This window comes from Carlito syrichta, unplaced genomic scaffold (assembly GCF_000164805.1).
Source record: "Carlito syrichta isolate Samal-C Ts95f unplaced genomic scaffold, Tarsius_syrichta-2.0.1 Scaffold306997, whole genome shotgun sequence".
Classification (NCBI taxonomy): domain Eukaryota; kingdom Metazoa; phylum Chordata; class Mammalia; order Primates; family Tarsiidae; genus Carlito; species Carlito syrichta.
The window spans coordinates 453,021-472,580 of NW_007251093.1; the positions used below are offsets into that span (position 1 = coordinate 453,021).

The following is a 19,560-nucleotide window of genomic DNA, read 5'->3' on the forward strand; positions in this document are numbered from 1 at the left end:
TTCCTCCCCAGCTCTGCCAAGCCAAGGGCTTCATCTGTGAGTTCTGTCAGAATGAGGATGACATCATCTTTCCTTTTGAACTCCATAAGTGTCGGACCTGTGAAGGTGAGGTCTGGTGCTAGGGGTGGGGCATGTGAGACTGAACATAAAGCGCATTAATTTCCCTTGAACTTCCCCTGTTTGCAAGCGTTTGGTTTGACTTAGCAACTCCCAGTGTTTTTCTCACCAGAAGCACCAAGCTGCGTTGGTAAGAAGGGGCCATGGCAGTGACTTACTTCCAACTAGAGATAATACAAATTGTTTTTTTCCATCTCTTACCTTCTCAACCTGAATAGAGTGCAAAGCGTGTTACCATAAAGCGTGCTTCAAGTCTGGAAGCTGTCCCAGGTGTGAGCGGCTGCAGGCCCGGCGGGAGTTGCTGGCCAAGCAGAGCCTGGAGTCCTACATGTCAGACTATGAGGAGGAGCCTGCCGAAGCCTTGGCCCTAGAGGCCACCGTCCTGGAGACCACCTGAAGAAAGCATGCTACACCCTCTGACGAGGGTCCGGGGTCACCATAATGCAGAGCTGAGCCACCCTGTTAAGGACTTTCCCCACTTGGGGCTTTTTAGTTTTTAATTATCATTATTATTTTTTATGACTTGTCCAATGTCCGTATATAGTCAGCCTTTGTTAGGTTGATGGGGTCCATTCTGTTGTGACAGAAATTTGTAAGCCAGGTATTTCTATCAGGACTGACATGTGGGTCCTTAAGTGAAGCTTCTAGTGCTTCTGTCAGGGAAATGGACAGTGAGACCCAATTCTTCTGACGTCCATGGCCTTCTCCACAAGGACCAGATCTGGTTTCAGCTGCATCTCAAGTATCATTTCCAGTTCGATTTTGTTTTACTTCCGAGCTTCTGAGCCAGGCCTTTCTCAACCAAATGTCTTCTCCTTTGCTGCTGAAACAGGATAGAGTGTCCTCTCTCTCAGTCCTGGAATAGGGTCAGACTATGCCCTGAGGAGAAGCAGCAGAAAATGGGACCTTGTGGCATTCTCTCCTCTCATTTAGGTATTTTGGGTCTGTAAAAACAGAATCATCACTATCCTAGACTCCTTAAAGACCTCAAGGAGGCAGGGATGACTTCCCTGTTTGAAATAGCCTAGGCACAAGCTGACTTTATTTATCTATCCTGGTGATCTTGAATCAGAGAACAGAACTGAGTAGCTTAGGCCAGGCCCATTTATAGCGGTATACCATAAGAATAAGTGAGGCTATAACGCTGTTGCTTATGGAGCATGTATTCAGTTAGAGGAGCAGTGGGCTTCCTCTCAGGTGTTAAGATCTCTTTTAGTTAACCTAGCTCTTTGGTGCAGGTATGATTTTTCAAGCTCAGGCAAGTCCCTGATGCCAGCCTAAGGCAAGGACATACACCCTGCCCACTACCCACCTGTCTTATTAGTGAGTTCCTTACTACTCTGTCCCCTATTAGATGGTCATTGTGGTTCTGAGTAAAAGTCTGGCTCAGCTGCATTCTCTCTTCCCTTCCTACAGCTGAGCTGTACCTTCCCTGGTGACTGTTTCTCTTGCCTTAGTTTTTTTTGTCAAAATTGTCAAAGTTGAAAGAAAAGCTTCCTGCTATTAGTGCTGTTACAGAACTTGACAATTTGTGGAGGTGAATGTGAATGTTCCCGTGTTCTTGGGATAACAGCCTTTATGCCAGTTATGCACTTAACTCTTTAGTTGGATAAAGTGATATTTATATGTTCAGTTTTCCTTTTTATATTACTAATTTTAACATACTCTCCCTTCCCCCCACTCATTAATGTGTGTTTTGCTGGAAAAAGTGCTTGAATGGGACTGTATACATGTTTGTAGTATTCTTCTAAGTTGCTATAGCTTCTAAACGCTATGAAAAACCCTGGGCAGGTTTGCTGCTCCAAGTGCTGGCAGCTCTTGTGAACTAAAGCCCATAGCATTTTTGTTCTGGGATTGACTGCTTCCTGTATATCTGTCTTCCCATAGTTGGGTGCTAGTAGAAAAACATTTGGCTTGGGTGCTACCCCAGGAAACCAAACAGAAAGTTGCACATGGTTGGTGGAAGCTGATGAGTGTCTGAGCTGGAGGTAACAAGGGGTCTACAAGGAAGTAGGAGGGACATTAAGGTAATGGCCAGAGCTGAGGCTCCACCAGCCAAGAGGGAACATATAGGAGTCGGCCCACGATGTTGGTTCCTCTGCCTCAAACTTGGGCTCCAACAGCTACATTGGCCTCTGAGACTGAGGCTGTTCTCCCTTCAGTTCATAGTGAAGCTCTGAAAGCCAAGGCCTGGCCAAAGTTTGAAGGGCAGACTAGAAGCTCTATCGTCCCTCACGGAGCTTTGGGAATGACCCCACAAAACTTAAGTCTCACTAAATGTTAGGCCCCAGTTTATACAAGTGGTGAGCTCTACTTCCAGTTTTGGTTTAAATTACAAACCCAGCCCTTTACTCTATGTCACTACACTGAAGGAGAGACATACTCTTTTGTTGTCCTTCCTGCCTTTTTCGTATCAGCATAGGATCAAAGAATGGAAAACACTGACACGATTTGTATAGCTGAATTCAACAGTCTTACATGCTTCTAATTTTTCCACTTATTTTTCTCCACGTCCCTCACCCCATCCCTGTAGATTGCATATCCATTTATTTATTTATTTGAGAGTGGGGGAGAGGGCAGAGGATGGAATGTTTTGAAAGCACTTTGCAACTTATTAGTATCTGAAGATCCCTTGCCATTGTGGGGAGAAGCTTTGACTGCACTGAAGAGAGTTCCTTCTAAGTGAGATGGGAGAGAAGTGTTTTTTCTGTAAATAAAGGGAAAAAAAGTTTGCTTACAAGGTGGAGACAAGATTCAAGACATAGCAGAAGAGTGGAGGGCAAATATTTTCCACTTATATGAGGCTGTTATTGACTTTCTCTGCCAAGGTTTTAGAGCTGTTGGATTAACATAAAAGGAGCAAGAATCTAGAAATGTTCTGTGTGTGTACAACTTGTGTTCTGAACTGAATTTCCATTTGCTGTAGTTCTTGCACAGCCTAAAATTTCATTGTCATCTTTAATAAACTAAGGAAATGAAATTCTGCCTTTTGTTTGCCTACCTTAACTATTGAGAAATGGGACTGAGTATCCACTGTAAAGCAGGCAAGTCTAAAAACTGAGAAGCATTCTGTTATAATGCAAAGCAAACTGGACCATACAAGTCAGGAAATATGGATGGGAGTACTCTGTCACTGATGTGCTATGAGTCCTTGAGTGAGTCACTTCACCTCTCTAGAGGTTCCTTCATAGGTACAGTGACAGCATAGTTTGTGTGTTGCTACCCATACTCTTGGTGTAACTATCATTTAAAGCGAGGTCAGTCTTCCTCTCTGCAACATCTGAAATGTCTTAGATGCTTCTGCTCCCACTTCTGTGAGCATCTAGCTCTGTCTTTCTCTTTTATGCTCCTGGCCCACTGGAGTTGCAGCTCTACCCTGCAACTTTCTGAATATTTCCCCTTAGATGTCCCCTTGTCATCTCCAACCAGTGTTGAAAACCAACATAAATATCATATTTCCCAAAGCCTATTAGTCATCTGAGTTTGAAAATTTAGTTGTCAGCCATTTCCAGGCCATCGCCACCATTGCCACGGCCATTGCCTTGCTAAGCTATGGTGTGACCATGTGCTCTCTGAGGTCATGTTTTCTTAAGCTTTGGCCCCCTTCCCTACCTTGGGGAGGTGAATCTCCTCTTTATATCTCTCTCTCTAATTTACTTTTTAAATAAACTATATTTTCAAACCTAAAAAAAAAAAAAATTAGTTGTCTTCAGCTTCCTTTCCGAGCCAAGCGGCACATTGGGCTGGTCAAGCAAGGTCTCCTTCCCATCATCAAGTTCTGTTGATTTTTTTTTCTTTAAAATAAATCTGTCTCATTCCTTTTCCACCACTAACACACAAATTTAGCTTCTTAGCTCACATCTCAACTATCTCTAGTCGTGTCAATTTCTTCCTGTTCATTCATTCATCAAATATTTAGGAACTTAAAAATATGCCAGTTTCTTGTTAGTTCTGGGCTACAGCAGGCAGCAACATGGACCCTTAGGAGTCTTGTGGGGGAGACAGACATTGCACAAAGTCACCAACATGAATATGCAATTACAAGCTGTAATAAGACAAGGTGACCTAATTTAGACCAGAGACAAAAAGCCCCTGAGAAAGTGATACTTCAACCAAGACCCAAAGAATGTGGCTCAGAGTAGAAAGAATAGGGGTCCAGGCAGGAGCTAGCACACGGTCCTGAAGAGGAGTTTTGGCAAGACATGGGAAGGACTTACAAAGAATTTTAGATTTTATTCTGAGTACATTGGTGCGAGGGACTGCTTGTGTTTCCCTCACGTTCATGTTGAAAACCTCATCCCAACATGATGGTATTTGGAGGTGGGGCCTTTGGGAGGTAATGAGATCATAAGGATAGAGCCCTCATGGATGGGATTCATGCCCTAATAGAACTAGAGGCCAGAGAGCTAGGTTGCTCTCTTTCCACATGTGAGGACACAGCAAGAAGACAACTGTGTAAACCAGTAAGAGGGTCGTCACCTGACCCTGCTGACATCCTTATCTTGGACTTCCAATTTCCAGAACTGCAAGAAGCATTTGTTGTTTTATATTCTTTTTAATTGACAATATTACATATTCCAGGGGCACATAGTGATGTTTTGATACATACGCTGTATGGTGATCAAATCAGGTAATTAGTATATCCATCATCTCAAACATTATTTCTTTGTGTTGAGAACATTCAATATCCTCCTTCTAGTCATGTGAAACCATATATTATTGTTAACTACGTCATCCTACAGTGGAGAACACTACAACTTTATTCCTCCTATCTAGCTGTAATTTTGTATGCTTTAACAAATCACTTCCTTTCCCTTCCTTCCCCTGTTTGTCCCAGATTCTAGTATCCTGTTCTACATTTTACTTCTAAGAGATCAATTTTTTTTAACTTCCACATGAGTGAGACCATGCAATGTTTAAATTTCTGCTCCTGGCTTATTTCACATAACATAATGTCCTACAGTTCCACCATGTTACCTCAAATGATAGGATTTTGCCCCAACCCCCCCCCCCTTTTTTTTGAAGAGACAGTCTCACTCTGTTACCCAGGCTGGAATGTGGTGGTGTAATCATAGTTCACTGCAGCCTTGAATTCCTGGGCTTGAACAATCCTCCCAAGTAACTGAGGCTGCAGGCATGTACCACCACGTATGGCTAATTTTTAAAATTTTTGTTGACAAGGTCTTGCTATGTTGTCCAAGCTGGTCTTAGACTCCTGGGCTCAAGCAGTCCTCCTGCCTCAGGCTCCCAAATAGGCATGAGCCACCACGCCCAGCAGGATTTCTTTTTTTTGTGGCTGAATAGTATTCCATGGTATACATATGCCACATTTTCTTGATCCATTCATCTGTTGTTGGACACCTAGGCTGATCCCATATATCGACTATTGTCAGTATTCCTGTAATAAACATAAAAGTGCAGGTGTCTCTCTGATATAATGATTACCTTTCTTTTGGATTAGTTCTCAGTAGTGGGATTGCTGGATCATATGGTTATTCTGTTTGTATTTTTTTGTGGGACCTCCATATTGTTCTTCCTAGTGACTGCAATGATTTACAGTCCCACCATCAGTATGTAAGAGTTTTCTCTGCATCCTTGCCAGCACTTATTTTTTGTCTTTTTGATAACAGCCATCCTGAGGTGAGGTGATATTGGTTCTAATTTTCATCATCGGATTAGTGATGTTGAACATTTTTTCATATACTTATTGGCCACTTGTGGGGTTTTTTTTTTGGAGAAATGTCTGTTCGGATTATTTGCTCCTTTTCTTTTCTCTTTTAAATCAAGAAGTCCAAAGAAAATCTTCATTGAATCAGGAACATAATACAAATGACAGCGATCTGCTTATAAAACCTGGTGCCAAATGTGGCCTTTGGGAACATATATAAAAATGTGCAGCAAAATCTGCATGAGGGCACAGTGCAGCAGCTGGCAGCCCTAATGGGAGTGGCCACAGATAGGGCTGATCTGTGGACACAGGGAACCCATGGTCGTCCAGCCTTGGGGTGAGCTCTACATGAGAATGGCCCACTCTGAGGAGAAATCAGAAGAGCTTTTCTGAAGGCAAAACACCTGTGAGCACCAAAATGCCATAATCCTGGCATGAAACAATGATGCTGGGAAGAAGGGCAGGAGAAAGGAACTCCCTTTTTTTCCTTGTTCCTGCATTTGCCCTTTTAAAAATCAGATTGGGGTTTTTTTGTTGTTGTTGAGATGTTTCAGTTTCTTGAATGTTCTGGATATCAATGCCCTGTTGGATGAGTAGTTTGCAAATATTTTCTCCCATCTCATAGCTTCTTTTATCTCTGATACTATGTTTGTTTCCTTTGCTGTGCAGAAACTTTTTAGTTTGATTTTCTCATTTGTTTATTTTTTATTTTGATGTCTGTTTTCGAGGACTTATTCATACAATCTTTTCTAGACTAATGTCCTGAAGCATTTCTTCAGGGTTTTATTCTAGTAGTTTTATCATTTGAGGTCTTAAATTTAGGTATTTTGGTTCATTTTGAGTTGATTTTTGTATAGGGCAAAAGGTGGGGGTCTAGTTTCATTCTTCTGCATATGGGATATACACTTTTTCCACCACCACTTATTGAACAAACTCTTCTTTCTCCAGTGGCTGTTTTTGGCACCTTTGTCAAAAATCTGTTGGCTGTAGATATGTGGATTGATTTCTGAGTTCTCTATTCTGTTCCATTGGTCTATGTGTCTGTTTTTTTTGTTTGTTTGTTTGTCTGTTTTTCTTTTTTTTTTCCTTGGAAGAAAACCACTTTATTCTAATTAACTCACACACAAAAAAAATCACAACAGCTGTCTTAAGGAGGCCACATGAACATTTGCCCAGCCCCAAATATTACACCATCTCACTGAAATTCTGCATAGTAAGAACAACTTCTTCCATTGCAATTCTGAAGCAAGGAAGCTACAAATGACCAAGGGGAGGTTTAACTGGTGGTTTTATACTTGATACCTTCACTGTCAATTATATTTTTATGCTAAATTAACTTGGTCATAGAGCCAATTTTCCATTTCTTCAATCTGAAATTCTTGATTAGGCTAATCCATTTGCAAGTCTGCACTGTTTCAGCACTTCATTTATTCTGGTTCTGGGTACACTCCAAAAACTGTTTTATCTCATAAAAGCAAGTTTCTGCTGTGTGAGCTGGGCTTGCTGAGTTTCCTGATAAGTGATGTCAGGCCTTGAGGGTTCACCATTACTTCCTCCACTGAAGCCCCCAGTGATAGCATGACCCAGTATGTGCCTGGCAGCAGAGCCCACAGCCATGCCAGCTGCAGTGGTTGCCATGTGGGCCATCAGACCCAGGAGCAGCAGCAGGTGAGCTAACTGCAGACGGTGGGGCTGCTGCTGGCAGCTGAGCTGCTGATGCTGGCCTGGGCATAGCTCTCATCTGAGAGGCCCGGCTGGTGCAAGGGGCCATGCAGGAGGTGCGGCTTTGGATTCCTTTTGTTTTTTTTTTTTTGAGTTGGAGTCTCACTCTGTCACCCAGACTGGAGTGCAGTGGCCGCTCCCGGCCACCGCAGCCTCGACCTGCTGGGCTGTGGCAATCCTTCCGCCTCAGCCTCCCAAGTAACTGGAGCTACAGGCGCGTGCTACCACGCCCGGCTCATTTTGATTTTATTGTAGAGATGAGGTCTCGCCAAGTTGCCCAGGCGGGTCTCGAACCCGCAATCCACTCACCTCAGCCTCCCAAAGGTGCGGGATTATAGGCTGAGCCAGCGAGCCCGGCTGGCTTTGGATTCTATACAGCGTCGCAACTGCATGGCAGCTCAGTGTCTAGACATGCAAAACTACTATGTGTCTGTTTTTAGGACAGTACCATGCTATTTTGGTTACTACAGCTTTATAGTATATATTGAGTTCTGGTGGTGTGATGCCTCCAGCTTTGCTCTTTTTGCTCAGGATTGCTTTGGCTAATTAGGGTTCTTTGTGGTTGCATATACGTTTTAGAATTTGTTTTCTATTTCTGTGAGGAATGCTATTGGTATTTTGCTAGAGACTGCATTAAATCTGTAGATTGCTTTGAGTAGCATGTCATTTTAACACTATTAATTCTTCCAATCCATGAGCATGATATGTTTTTCCATTCGTTTGTACTCTCTTCAAATATTTGTTGTTTTCAGTCACCCAGCTTATGGTATTTTGTTTTTGTTTTGTTTTGTTTTAATTGGAGTCTCACTGTCGCCTAGGCTGGAGTGCAGTGGCGTACTCAAGGCCACCCCAGCATCAACCTCCTGGGCTCAGGTGATCCTTCCGCCTCAGCCTTCCAAGTAACTGAAACTACAGGCATGAGCTACCATGCCGATTTTTTTATTTATTGTAGCGATGAGGGCTCGCCAAGTTACCCAGTCTTTTCTCAAACCTGTGGGCTCAGGCAATCCCCTCACCTCGGCCTCCCCAAGTGCTGGGATTACAGGCTTGAGCCACTACGCCTGGTCGGTATTTTGTTATAGAAACTCAAACTAAGATAATTGGAAAGCCATTGAAGAGTTTTGTTCAGAGGAGCAAATGATCTGGTTAAGACTCCAGTGTCCCCTTTGTGGAGAATGAAGGATAGAAGTAGTAGAATGGTCTTCTAGGGAGATGGCTCTCTAGTAGCTTAGGAGAGAAAGCATGTTGGTTTGGACTAGGGTAGCAACGCTGTCACCTAAACTTCTAAGAGCAAGATAAAGTCCAAATATATTTATCCAGTTCTGACATATTAAAGCATGGAACCAAAGGCTGGGGGCAGGATATTGGAAAGACACTGGGATAAACATCAGAATCTAAGGAAAATTAACAAAAGTCTCAGAAAGGACAAAGACAGTTTTGGGAACCTCAGCTGCAGGACTTGCAGGCCTCTTGGGGCCTGTTGCCAGCAAGGCAGGCCACAGAGTAATGCCTGTTTTGGGGATTCACCCCAAAGTATTGAGGGCACATCCCACAGAAAGGGAACCGTGAGCTGAGCAGTTCATTCATCATGGCATTGGCCATGCAATTCATCATTCTGTGAGGCCCAAGTGTGTATAAGTTTATAATATTCAGTAATGGTAGAAAGAGTAGACATGAACTTATATAGGATTCTGGTTAAAGTAAGGCCTAACACTGCTTCCTTTTTCTTTTGAATTTTTGGCTTAGAGTAGGGAAGTGAGGGATTGCTATGTTCACCATATCCTGCTGGCTCTTCTGCCCTGATCAACTACATTCCTCTGGCCAATATCCGGGGCACCAAACTGCTTACTTTGGAAGTTTTAGTGAGAGCAGCTTCCACATGGGCCAAGTTTTCCCATTATGAGCCTCATGTTCTTGGGATCAAAGATGAATGTGATTAAAAAGGAAAGAATCTGCCTAGCGCTACTCTGGGACCATGGAGAACACAAGGTTGTGCCCAATACTACCCTGCTTACCTCAATTCTGTGACCAGCTTCTGGAGGAGGAACAAAAAGCAGAGGGTTGTGCTTTTGGCTTTAGAGGTACATGTAACGCCAGAACCAGCAAGGTGAGAGTTAATGGGTTAAAGTAAACCCTGAATGGTAGGAAGGATCTTTGGATCTAGGTGGGCGTTTCAGGGACCAATGTCAGGTAAGATGAGAGTCTGAATCATCAGCACAGCATGGATGGCCTGTAAACCTTAGGCAGCAGACCCTAGTGTCTTTTCTCTCACAGACCCCAAAATTTCTCCCCTGATTTTCTTTCAGTGACACCTGCCCGGGCATGGTGGCTCACACTTGTAATCCCAGCACCCTGAGAGGCTAAGACAAGAGGATTGCTTAAAGCCCAGGAGTTTGAGACCAGGCTGGGCAACACAGCAAGACCTTGTCGCTACAAAAATTTAAAAATTAGCTGGGTGTGGTGATGTGCACCTGTAGTTCCAGATACTTGAGAGGCTGAGGCAGAAGGATCTTCTGAGCCCAAGAGGTCAAGGATGCAGTGAGCCATGATGGTGTCACTACACTCCAGCCTGCGTGGCAGAATGAGACCCTGACTCAAAAAATAAAAAACAGTAACATTTATAGTTCCCAACTGGTTTTATCTCCCCACTAGCCCGCTGCAGGAATGGAAACCAGCCTTGAAGCCCCCTTTCTGCCTCCCCACCTCAGCTCCAGGTTCCACAGGAAGTACAAAACTCTGCCTCAGCACTGGCAGCAGTTCTAGGAAAACAAGGAGGTAAAAGGTGTGCTTTCCTCCCTGTTCTTGTCACCTTCCAGATGTTTTCCTACTTAGAATCTGAAGAAAGAAATTCAAATTAATTATAGATACATTAATTAGCTTAATTTAAGCATTTCATTTCTCAATGTATACATATGTCAAAACATCACATTGTGCGCCATAAAATTTTTTTAAATCGACCTAGATGCCAACCATGAATCTCTCTACACAAAGGACTAATGGAAGATGTGTGTCTGTCTCCCTTAGCCACTGGAAACCCTGTGACCACATATCTCTAACTGAAGGAGATAAAGTGATAAAGTGAAAAGTAGGCATGAGGTCTACCGAAGGGAAGGGAACAAAAGAGGGCCTCCTTTTGCCCATGTGTTTAATTTTCTAATGCATTCAGCTGCTTACCATTCATAGAAAGACAATGAAAAGTCTCCCTCCCACTTCTGTAGGCCGTGTACCCCATTTCTGACTCACCTCCTTTGGTAGCTACTCATGACTTTTCTGTTTATCTTTCCAGAGTTTCTTTATGTGAATATAAGCAAATGTTCCATATTCTTATTCTTCCCCTTTCTTTAAAAAATGGCATACTAGGCCGGGCATGGTGGCTCACGCCTATAATCCTAGTACTTTGGGAGGCTGACGTGAGAGGACTGCCTGAGCCCACGGGTTCAAGACCAGCCTAGGCAACTTGGCGAGATCTCATCTCTACAATAAAAAGAATAATAATTAGCTGGGTGTGGTGGCACATGCCTGTAGTTCCAGCATCTTGGAAGGCTGAGGTGGAAGAATCGCCTGAGCCCAGCAGGTTGAGGCTGCAGTGGCCATGAGCGTACCACTGCATTCCAGCCTGGGTTACAGAGTGAGACTCCAACTCAAAAAAATAAAATTAAAAAATGGCATATTACGTACACATTTATGTACCTTGCTTTTTTTCTTTTCACAATATATCTTTGACAGCTGTATATTGATACAAGAAGAGTTTTTCCATTCTTTCTTATAGCTGCACATTTTTCATTGTATGGATGAACCATAATTGATTTGCCCAGTCATCTACTGATGGACATTTAAGTTGTTTCCAGCCTTTTATTAGTACAGACAATGCTGCAATGAAGAACCTTGTTCATACATCACATGGGTGCAAGTATATCCATAGGATACATTCTCCAACGTGGAATGGCTGACACTAAAAGTGTCTGCACATGTAATTTTAAGAAACATCACTGGGCAACCCACTCGGGTCCCACTGTGGGAGCTTTTCTGACTTCTCGATAAATCTTGCTTTCTTAAAAAAGAAAGAAAGAAAGAAACATCACCAAATGACTCTCCACAGTGGGGATAAGGAGACGGGAGCCATGGTGAGGAGAGAAAGCATTACTATGGGGTCACGCTACCCTGTGTAAAATCACTAATACTCCGCTCCCCTTATGAAGAAGTTTGGTACCCTCCCTTGGTACATGAAGGACCTTCCATACATGGTCACACTTTAGCTTCCGAGCCTCATCTCCAGCCATTCCCTGCACTTGTAGCAGTTTCCCAAATATGCCTTAGTCTGTCCTCCCTGAAGGGCTGGCTCAGCTGTATCTCAGTGTGCCCTGACAGCTATTCTACCTGTCCCTTGTGAGCCCTTGACACTCCGTCCAAACTACTGTTAAAGGACTTCTTAAATGATCTCAGTATTGATTATTTTGCCTAACAGAACAACAAGCAAGTGGATGAATGGAATGAATGAATGAATGGCCAGGTGGGCACTGGAATGTGAGGAACTGCCTGTTCCATGTGGAGGCCAGTGGACAGATGAGGGCCCTCGAGGGCCCTGCCTGACAAGGACTGCCTTGGCTCAGCAATGACCCTGACTTGCTGCTATCAAACATGCTCTTTTTTTTTTTTTTTTTTTTGAGTTGGAGTCTCACTCCTTTTACCCAGGCTGGGGTGCAGTGGCACACATGCTCACAGTCACCCCAGCGTCAACCATCTGGGCTCCAGCGATCCTTCCACCTCAGCCTTCCAAGTAGTAGCCAGACTTGCTACAGACGCACACTACCATGCCCGGCTATTTTTTATTTTATTGTAGAAACGAGGTCTCTCCAAGTTGCCTGGGCTGGTTTCAAACCCGTGGGCTCAGGCAATTCACTCGCCTTGACCTCCCAAAGTGCTGGAATTACAGGCTGAGCCATTGAGCCCGGCCAAACTCGTTCTTTAATAATTCTCAGTCCTCTCTCTGCAAAAACCCAATGAGACCCCTGAAGACCTTCCTAATTAAGCCAGAAGAACCCATGCTGAGGTCTTAGGTAGAAAGGAGGAGCCCTGACAGGGGCAGCCCACATGTGCTCCTTCTGGCTGTCTCCTTTCCCAGGTAGTTCCTGGGCCTGGCCAGGTGGATTGGCTCAGTTTCCCTCTTAGCCACATGGGTCTTTGCAAGGACTTCCCTCTACCACATTACTACAAGCTTGAGCAGGTATGATTTCTCCTGATCACAAAAGCCTAAATAGAACACTCACCCAAATTTGAGATGAATGTGAAGCAGACTGACCTGGGATCGGCAGTCTGACTACCTGATCCGTCTTTAAGGTGTCCCTGCTGTGCCAGATCAGGGATCCACAGGAGACTCTGATAGACAGACTCTAGGGGTGCCCACCTGCTCAGAGTCTATGTGGAGGACTGCCTTCCTTTACAAATAGACATGACTCTTCCTGGAGAGAAGAAGGAGAGAACCACTTAGGAAATGTTCTGTGTTTGTTTTTTTGGTTTTTCTTGAGACAGGGTCTTGCTCTGTCACCCAGGCTGGAATACTGTGGTGCAATTATAGCTCACTGCAGCCTGAAACTCCTGAGCTTAAGCAATTCTCCTGCCTCAGGAGCCTGACACACCCTAAGTTGTTTTTTTTTATTGTTTTTTTTTTTTTTGAGTTGGGGTCTCTGTCACCCAGGGTGGAGTACCATGGCACAATCATGACGATCATGGCTCATGGTAGCCTCAATCTCCTGGGTTTAGGCAATCCTTCCATCTCAACATCCTAAGAAGCTGGGATTACAGGCTCATGTCACCATGTCTGGCTTATTTATTTAGTTATTTATTTTTGGTAGAGATGAAGTTTTGCTTTGTTGCCCAGGCTGGTCTCGAACTCCTGAGCTCAAGCAATCCTTGACCTCAGCCTCCCAAAGAGCTGGGATTACAGGAGTGAGCAACCATGCCTGGCCTCACCTAGGTATTTAAAATCTCCATATGCACAATTTAAACTGAAAAGAGAATAACAAAGCCATGTAAAAGACTGCTGAAGCTGATAAAATGTTCAAATGTTTTCTAGCCAGAGATAGGAAAATAGCTTACAGTACAAAATCTTTACTTTGTTCTAAGGCCCTTTGCTGTTGCAAACTAGGTGTAGCACACAGGAAGCCAACACTTGATTTCCAGCAAGTTCTCAAGCTTCTGTTTCTGACATTAAACTTTAGATCTTCACAGGTCAAGGTTGAGAAGATTGTTAAACAAGAAAAAAGTACCTTGGGTTACATTGCCCACCCAGTATCCATCCATCCATCCATCCATCCATCCATCCATCCATCCATCCATCCATCCAGCCCAAATAAACATCTGTTGATGTTTCTGCATTCCAAACACCATGCCAGAGTTGAGAATATCAAGAATCATACAACATTGTTTAAAAAGATGCTTAGGTCGAGCAAGGTGCCTGCAATCCCAGTACTTTGAGAGGCTGAGGCGTGAGGATCATTTGAGCCCAGAAGTTCGAGAGCAGCCTAGGCAACATAGCAAGACCTCACCTCTACAAAAATTAAAAAATTAAAAAAATTAGCTGAGTGTGGTGACGTGTGCCTATAGTCCCAGCTACTTGGGAGGCTGAGGTGGAAGGATCACTGTTAGTTTAGGAGGTAGGCTGCAGTGAGCTGTGATTATGCCAGTGCACTCCAGCTTGAGCAACAGAGTGAGACCCCCCAACTCAAAAATAAAAATAAAAAGATGTTTACTATGGCATAATTTATGAGAGTAAAACTTAATAATGGAAACTATACAAAAACAAATGTAACCATCAAAATAATAGTTATAAAAACCGTGATAGTAACTGGAAAGAAATCTTATAACACAATGTTATGTGAGGAAAAAACATGTCAAATATACATGAGGCCAGTTGTTATGACTCATGACTGTAATCCCAGCTTTGGGAGGCAGAGGCAAGAGGACTGCCTCTACCCAGGGGTTCAAAACCAGCCTGGGCAACTTGGTGATACTTCGTCTCTATAATAAATAAATTTTTAAAAATTAGCCAGTCGTGGTGTCACACACCTGTGGTTCCAGCTACTTGGAAGGTCGAGGTAAAAGGGTCGCCTGAGGTCAGAAGGTCAAGGCTGGGATGGCTGTGAAGGTGCCACTGCACTCCAGCCTGGGCAACAGAGTGAGACTCCAACTCAAAAAAAAAAAAAAAAAGAATCCATGTTGATTTAAATAGATGACTGAATAAATAAAAAATAAATGGGGAGAGAGAAATCTTCTTCACAGAAGAACTCCAAAGGCTATGTGTAAACTCTCTCCACTTTTCCCCTTAAATTAGTGGTTCACTTAAAAGTATGAAAATTAAGACACAGCAACTTCATAATGGAGAGAGCTGGTCAATACTACCTTAACCAAGTGATCACAGTTAATGTCGCTAAAGATGTCATGGGCTATCATGTACCTACTGATATCACATTATGAAATGGGCACATCATCTCACTGGCATTCTTTCCAGAAACCCACAGCCTTAGTCTAATCGTGAGAAAAAAGTAAGACAAACACAATTTGAGGGACTTTCTACAAAGTACTTGACCAATACTCAAAATTGCCTAGGTCATAAAAAACAAGGAAAGATAGAGAAACTGTCACAGACCAGAGGAGACTATGGAGATATGATGACTAAATGCAATGTGGTATCTTGGCTTGGATCCTGCAATGAAAAAGGGATGTTAGTGGGAAAACTGGTAAAATCTGAATATAGTCTGGAGTTTCATTAAAAGTCATGTTGGTTTCTTAGTTTTGAAAACTGTACAGTACTACAGTAATGTAAGATGGTAGTAACACTAGGGAAAACTAAGTTGGGTTAGGGTTATTAAGAATTCTTGTACTATCTTTGCACCTTTACTGCAAATCTAAAATTATTCCAAAATAAGGAGTTTACATATAAAAAGAATACGTACAAGTACATAAATTATAATTTTGCAAAATATGCCTAGAAAGAAAAAATTATATAAAGGAAGGAAAGCAAATACATAAAAATAAGTGTAATACATTTTTTAAATTACATAAAAGAAATACATAAAAATAAGTGTAGTCCTGGCCGGGTGCAGTGGCTCATGCCTACAATCCCAGTACTTTGAGAGGCTGAGATGGGAGGATCACTTGCACCCAGGAAGTCAAGGCTTTGGTGAGCCTGGGTGACACAGTGAGACCCTGAACACCTCTCCTCACCAAAAAAAAAAAAAAAAAAAGGTGTATTACTATTGGAATGATGGGATTATATAGTGATTTTTTTTTTTTTTTTTAAAGTCAGAGTTTCACTCTGTCGCCCTGGGTCTCTGGGAAGGCTGGGGCAGGAGTGAGGGTATGGGCGGACAGTAGGAAAAGCCACCTTGATAGCCAGGTTTTAGAATGGAAGGTCTGAGCAATGACCGCCTGAACATTTTTCCAGAAGCTTCCAGGACTCCAGCTATTCCACACCATAAACAGCACTAACTGACTCTGGCACAGAGCTCCAGTCACAAACACCGGTGAGCAGAAACCACCCCTTCATTAACACATACTTGCCCTTACCATAGCCCTCTTCAGACCAAGTAGAAGCCAAGTCTCACAATTCACCAAACTCCTCCAGCCTTTGTTCTTTCTGCAATGTTTCCAGTCAACTCAGTCCCAAAGAAAGGACAGAAAGAGTAAGCCTTCTCTCCTTGGTTAACACCTTTCCCAGAAAACTTTCCCAAAAACTTTACCAGAAACAAGGTTTACATTTTTAAAACGCCTCACCAAGGGTTGGGCACACGGATCAAGCTGGATTGCCTGAACCCTAGAATATGAATCTTGAGCAAAAGAAGCAATGAGCAAAAAGACAGGCTGGCACCAACTCATGCCAGCATGGTGATAAGACCAGCATGCCTGCTGCCTGGACCTTGGTGCTGCCAGTTTCCTATCTGGTGCTGAGCCCAGTTCTATAGCCTTTCCTTCCAATCTGTGGCTTTCAGTCTTCCCTGTAAGTCCTTCTTATATATTCCTTTTTCTGCTTTTATTAGCTGGAGTCAGTTTCTGTTGTTGGCAAACAGAATCCTGAGACATGCAGTGAAAAGTCACAAGAGAAGGCAGTCACTGAGACTGTCCACATATCACACAAGCAAATGTTGACTTTACTTGTCTGACTTAAGCGGATCCAAGTCACGGATATGTGACTCTGGATCTACTATGTGTGTAACTCAGTGCTTGGCTGTAGTTCCTGCCCTTTAGGAATGTATAATTTCATTATTATGACTCATGGAATCCTCTCATCTACTAGACGATGTAGATGCCATTTTCCTGTCCATTCTATGGAACAAGTAACTAAAGCACAGAGCATTTAAGTAACTCCCCCAAAGTGACACAGCCAGCAGCAATTATGTTAGAGAAGAGGGAGACCAGTATGGCCAGAGTGATCAATGGAGTTTTCTGGGGCCCCCTGATCTGGAGCTGATTTCCAGAGGCTGGGTGGGATATAGGTCAGCTGAGAGGAGGTGGACATGTCTTCTGGAATAGAGGGGAGTGGGAGAAAAACCCCCTCTCCCGGAGAGGGGCCGGCGAAAAACCACAGAGCTGGAACTGAAAACATGTTTAGACAACTATGAAACATGGAGGAGTCCTTTGGAAGGCGTTCGAAGTGTGGCAGAGAGGGGCTGGAAACAGTTAAAATTATTCCTTTTTAAAAATCAGTCTGCAAACTCCAAACCTGCTAGACATGGGACGTGAGAAAACCAAATAGCAACAAGGCACTTTCCTGGAAGTTTAAGATAGTAATCTAGTCACAACCTTAAGTTATTGGTTTACAATTCCTGCTTGTCATGTATACCCTGGAGACAATTTGTTCTTTGAAAATCTGGTTTTGCTAAATACAAACTTGCAAATTCCAAAGAAAAATGTATAGCCATACAACCCGACCCCCCTCCCTTACATAAACTTACATATAAAACCCCTCTCCTCTTTCTCTGGGTTGCTCAACCTTGGAGTATTAGCCTGCTGCCCTGGAGCTAATAAACGCTACTTCCTAAAATAGCCTTGGTGTCAGGGTCTCTCTGTTTTGTTAGAGGGGGGATGTCAGGCAATAAAGGGCCTTGAATTGTTAGGTCAGTCACTACAACCCTGTCCTGCAATGAGGGCTCCTGAAGATTTTATAGGAAGAGTTTTTTAATTATAGAAAATTATATATATCTTTATATGAATATATATATATATTTGGAGGCAGGGTCTGTCTCTGTAGCCCTGGCTCACTATAGCCTCTGCCTCCTGGGTTTAGATGATCCTTCTGCCTCCTGAATAGCTGGGACTACAGGTGTATACCACCATCCTTCGCTAATTTTTTGTAAAAACTAAGGTCTTGCTATGTTGCCTGAACTAGTCTCGAACTCCTAGGTTCAAGCAATTCTCCTGCTTTGGCCTCCCAAAGTGTGGAGATTACAGGCAAGAGCCACCACACTTGGCTATATATAAAGATAGTGAGAGTGTATTGGACCCTCAGGTACGCATTATCCAACTCCAGCAATAATCAACTGGCAGCCAATTTTGTTTCAGTGGTATCCCACCCACTACTACTACCAAAATTATTTTGAAGTAAATCTTGGATATCATGTTATTTCATCTGTATGTATTTTAGGTATAAATGTGTGTACATATGTAGGGTATATTTATTTAAATGGCTCTAAAAGGTAAGAACTCTTTTTAAAAACCTTAATGAGGCCAGGTGCAGTGGCTCAAACTTGAAATCCCAGCACTCTGGGAGGCCAAGGTGAGCGGATTGCCTGAGCCCACGGGTTTGAGAACAGCCTGGGCAACTTGGCCAGACCTCATCTCTACAATTAAAAATTAGCCGGACGCAGTGGCGCACACCTATAGTTCCGGCTACTTGGAAGGTTGAAGTGGAAGGATCACTGGAGCCCAGCAGGTTGACTCGGGGGTGGCCGTGAGCGTGCCATTGTACTCCAGCCTGAACGACGGAGTGAGACTCCAACTCTAAAACAACAACAACAACAACAAAACCATAACAACAATACTATTATCATACCTAAACAGTTAACAATAATTTCTTATTCGCAGCTGATATCTAGCCAACACTTTCCAATTCATTCTTTTTACAGTTTCTATTTAAAAATGTAGCATCCCATACATTGTAATTAGTTGATAAATCTCCCTCCATCCTTTTTTTTTCTCACAATGTATTGTTAAGAAATCAGGTGGTGCCAGGCATGGTGGCTCACACCTGTAATCCCAGCACTTTGGGAGGCAGAGGGAAGAGGATTGCCTGAGTCCGGGGGTTCAAGACCAGCCTGGGCAAATTGGTGAGACCTCTTCTCTACAATAAATCAAAAAATTAGCCGGTTGTGGTGGCATGCGCCTATGGTTCCAGCTACTTGGAAGGCTGAGGTGGAAGGATCGCCGGAGCCCAGCAGGTGGAGGCTGCGGTGGCCTAAGTGTGCCATTGCACTCCAGCCTGGGCAACGGAGTGAGACTCCAACTCAAAAAAAAGGGGGAAAAAGAAAAAAGAAAAAAGAAATCAGGTGGTATACGTACAGAGAGGTGCATACAGTTATTTCCTATTTACTCATACCCTGCTTTGTTCCAATAGTATGTAAAACAGTTTATAATTTTGATCAAATCCGGGGAGGGGTGAGCGTGAGAAAGGCTCAGATTATGCTTTGGAAGGCCAGCAGACCCAAGGCCACCTTGGGTTCAGAAGATGCTTCCGGAAAGAGACTCCTGAGCTAAATCTTACAGGATTCAAGGCTGGCTCTTGAAAATAAATCAACAGAGAGGAAAGAGGGGCTCCAACCAGGGCCTAATTTGGAGCCGTGAAAATAGGGGGAAGAGCAGGGAGGGAAGGCAGGCAGAGTCCGAGGATTCCCGGGGTGGGGGTGGGGTTGGAGTGGGTGGAGGAGACATCCGGGGTGACACCCACGGGGTAGTGGGCGGAGTTGAGGGAACCAGACAAGGGGGCGCGGGAAGGGGAATCAGAGCCGGAAACAGGGAGGCGGGAGAGAGCGGGAGTCTCAGGGGAGGGAGAAAAGAAGGCG

The 19,560-nt window shown here is 43.6% G+C and overlaps 1 protein-coding gene and 1 pseudogene across 4 annotated transcripts in view; one reads left to right on the plus strand and one right to left on the minus strand.

The window, feature by feature from the left end:
• The window catches only part of RUBCN (RUN and cysteine rich domain containing beclin 1 interacting protein), a 66,946-nt gene extending 63,849 nt beyond the window's left edge, over window positions 1-3,097 (plus strand). For all 4 annotated transcript variants that reach the window (XM_008063696.1, XM_021715330.1, XM_021715331.1 and 1 more), the window contains 2 exons: window positions 12-105; window positions 336-3,097. In XM_008063696.1, coding sequence (XP_008061887.1) covers window positions 12-105; window positions 336-514 — 273 coding nt within the window. In that variant the 3' untranslated portion in view covers window positions 515-3,097. The remainder of the gene's footprint in view (window positions 1-11; window positions 106-335) is intronic.
• A 4,015-nt stretch (window positions 3,098-7,112) lies between these two features.
• Window positions 7,113-19,560, minus strand: part of LOC103266051 — a 19,464-nt pseudogene continuing 7,016 nt past the window's right edge.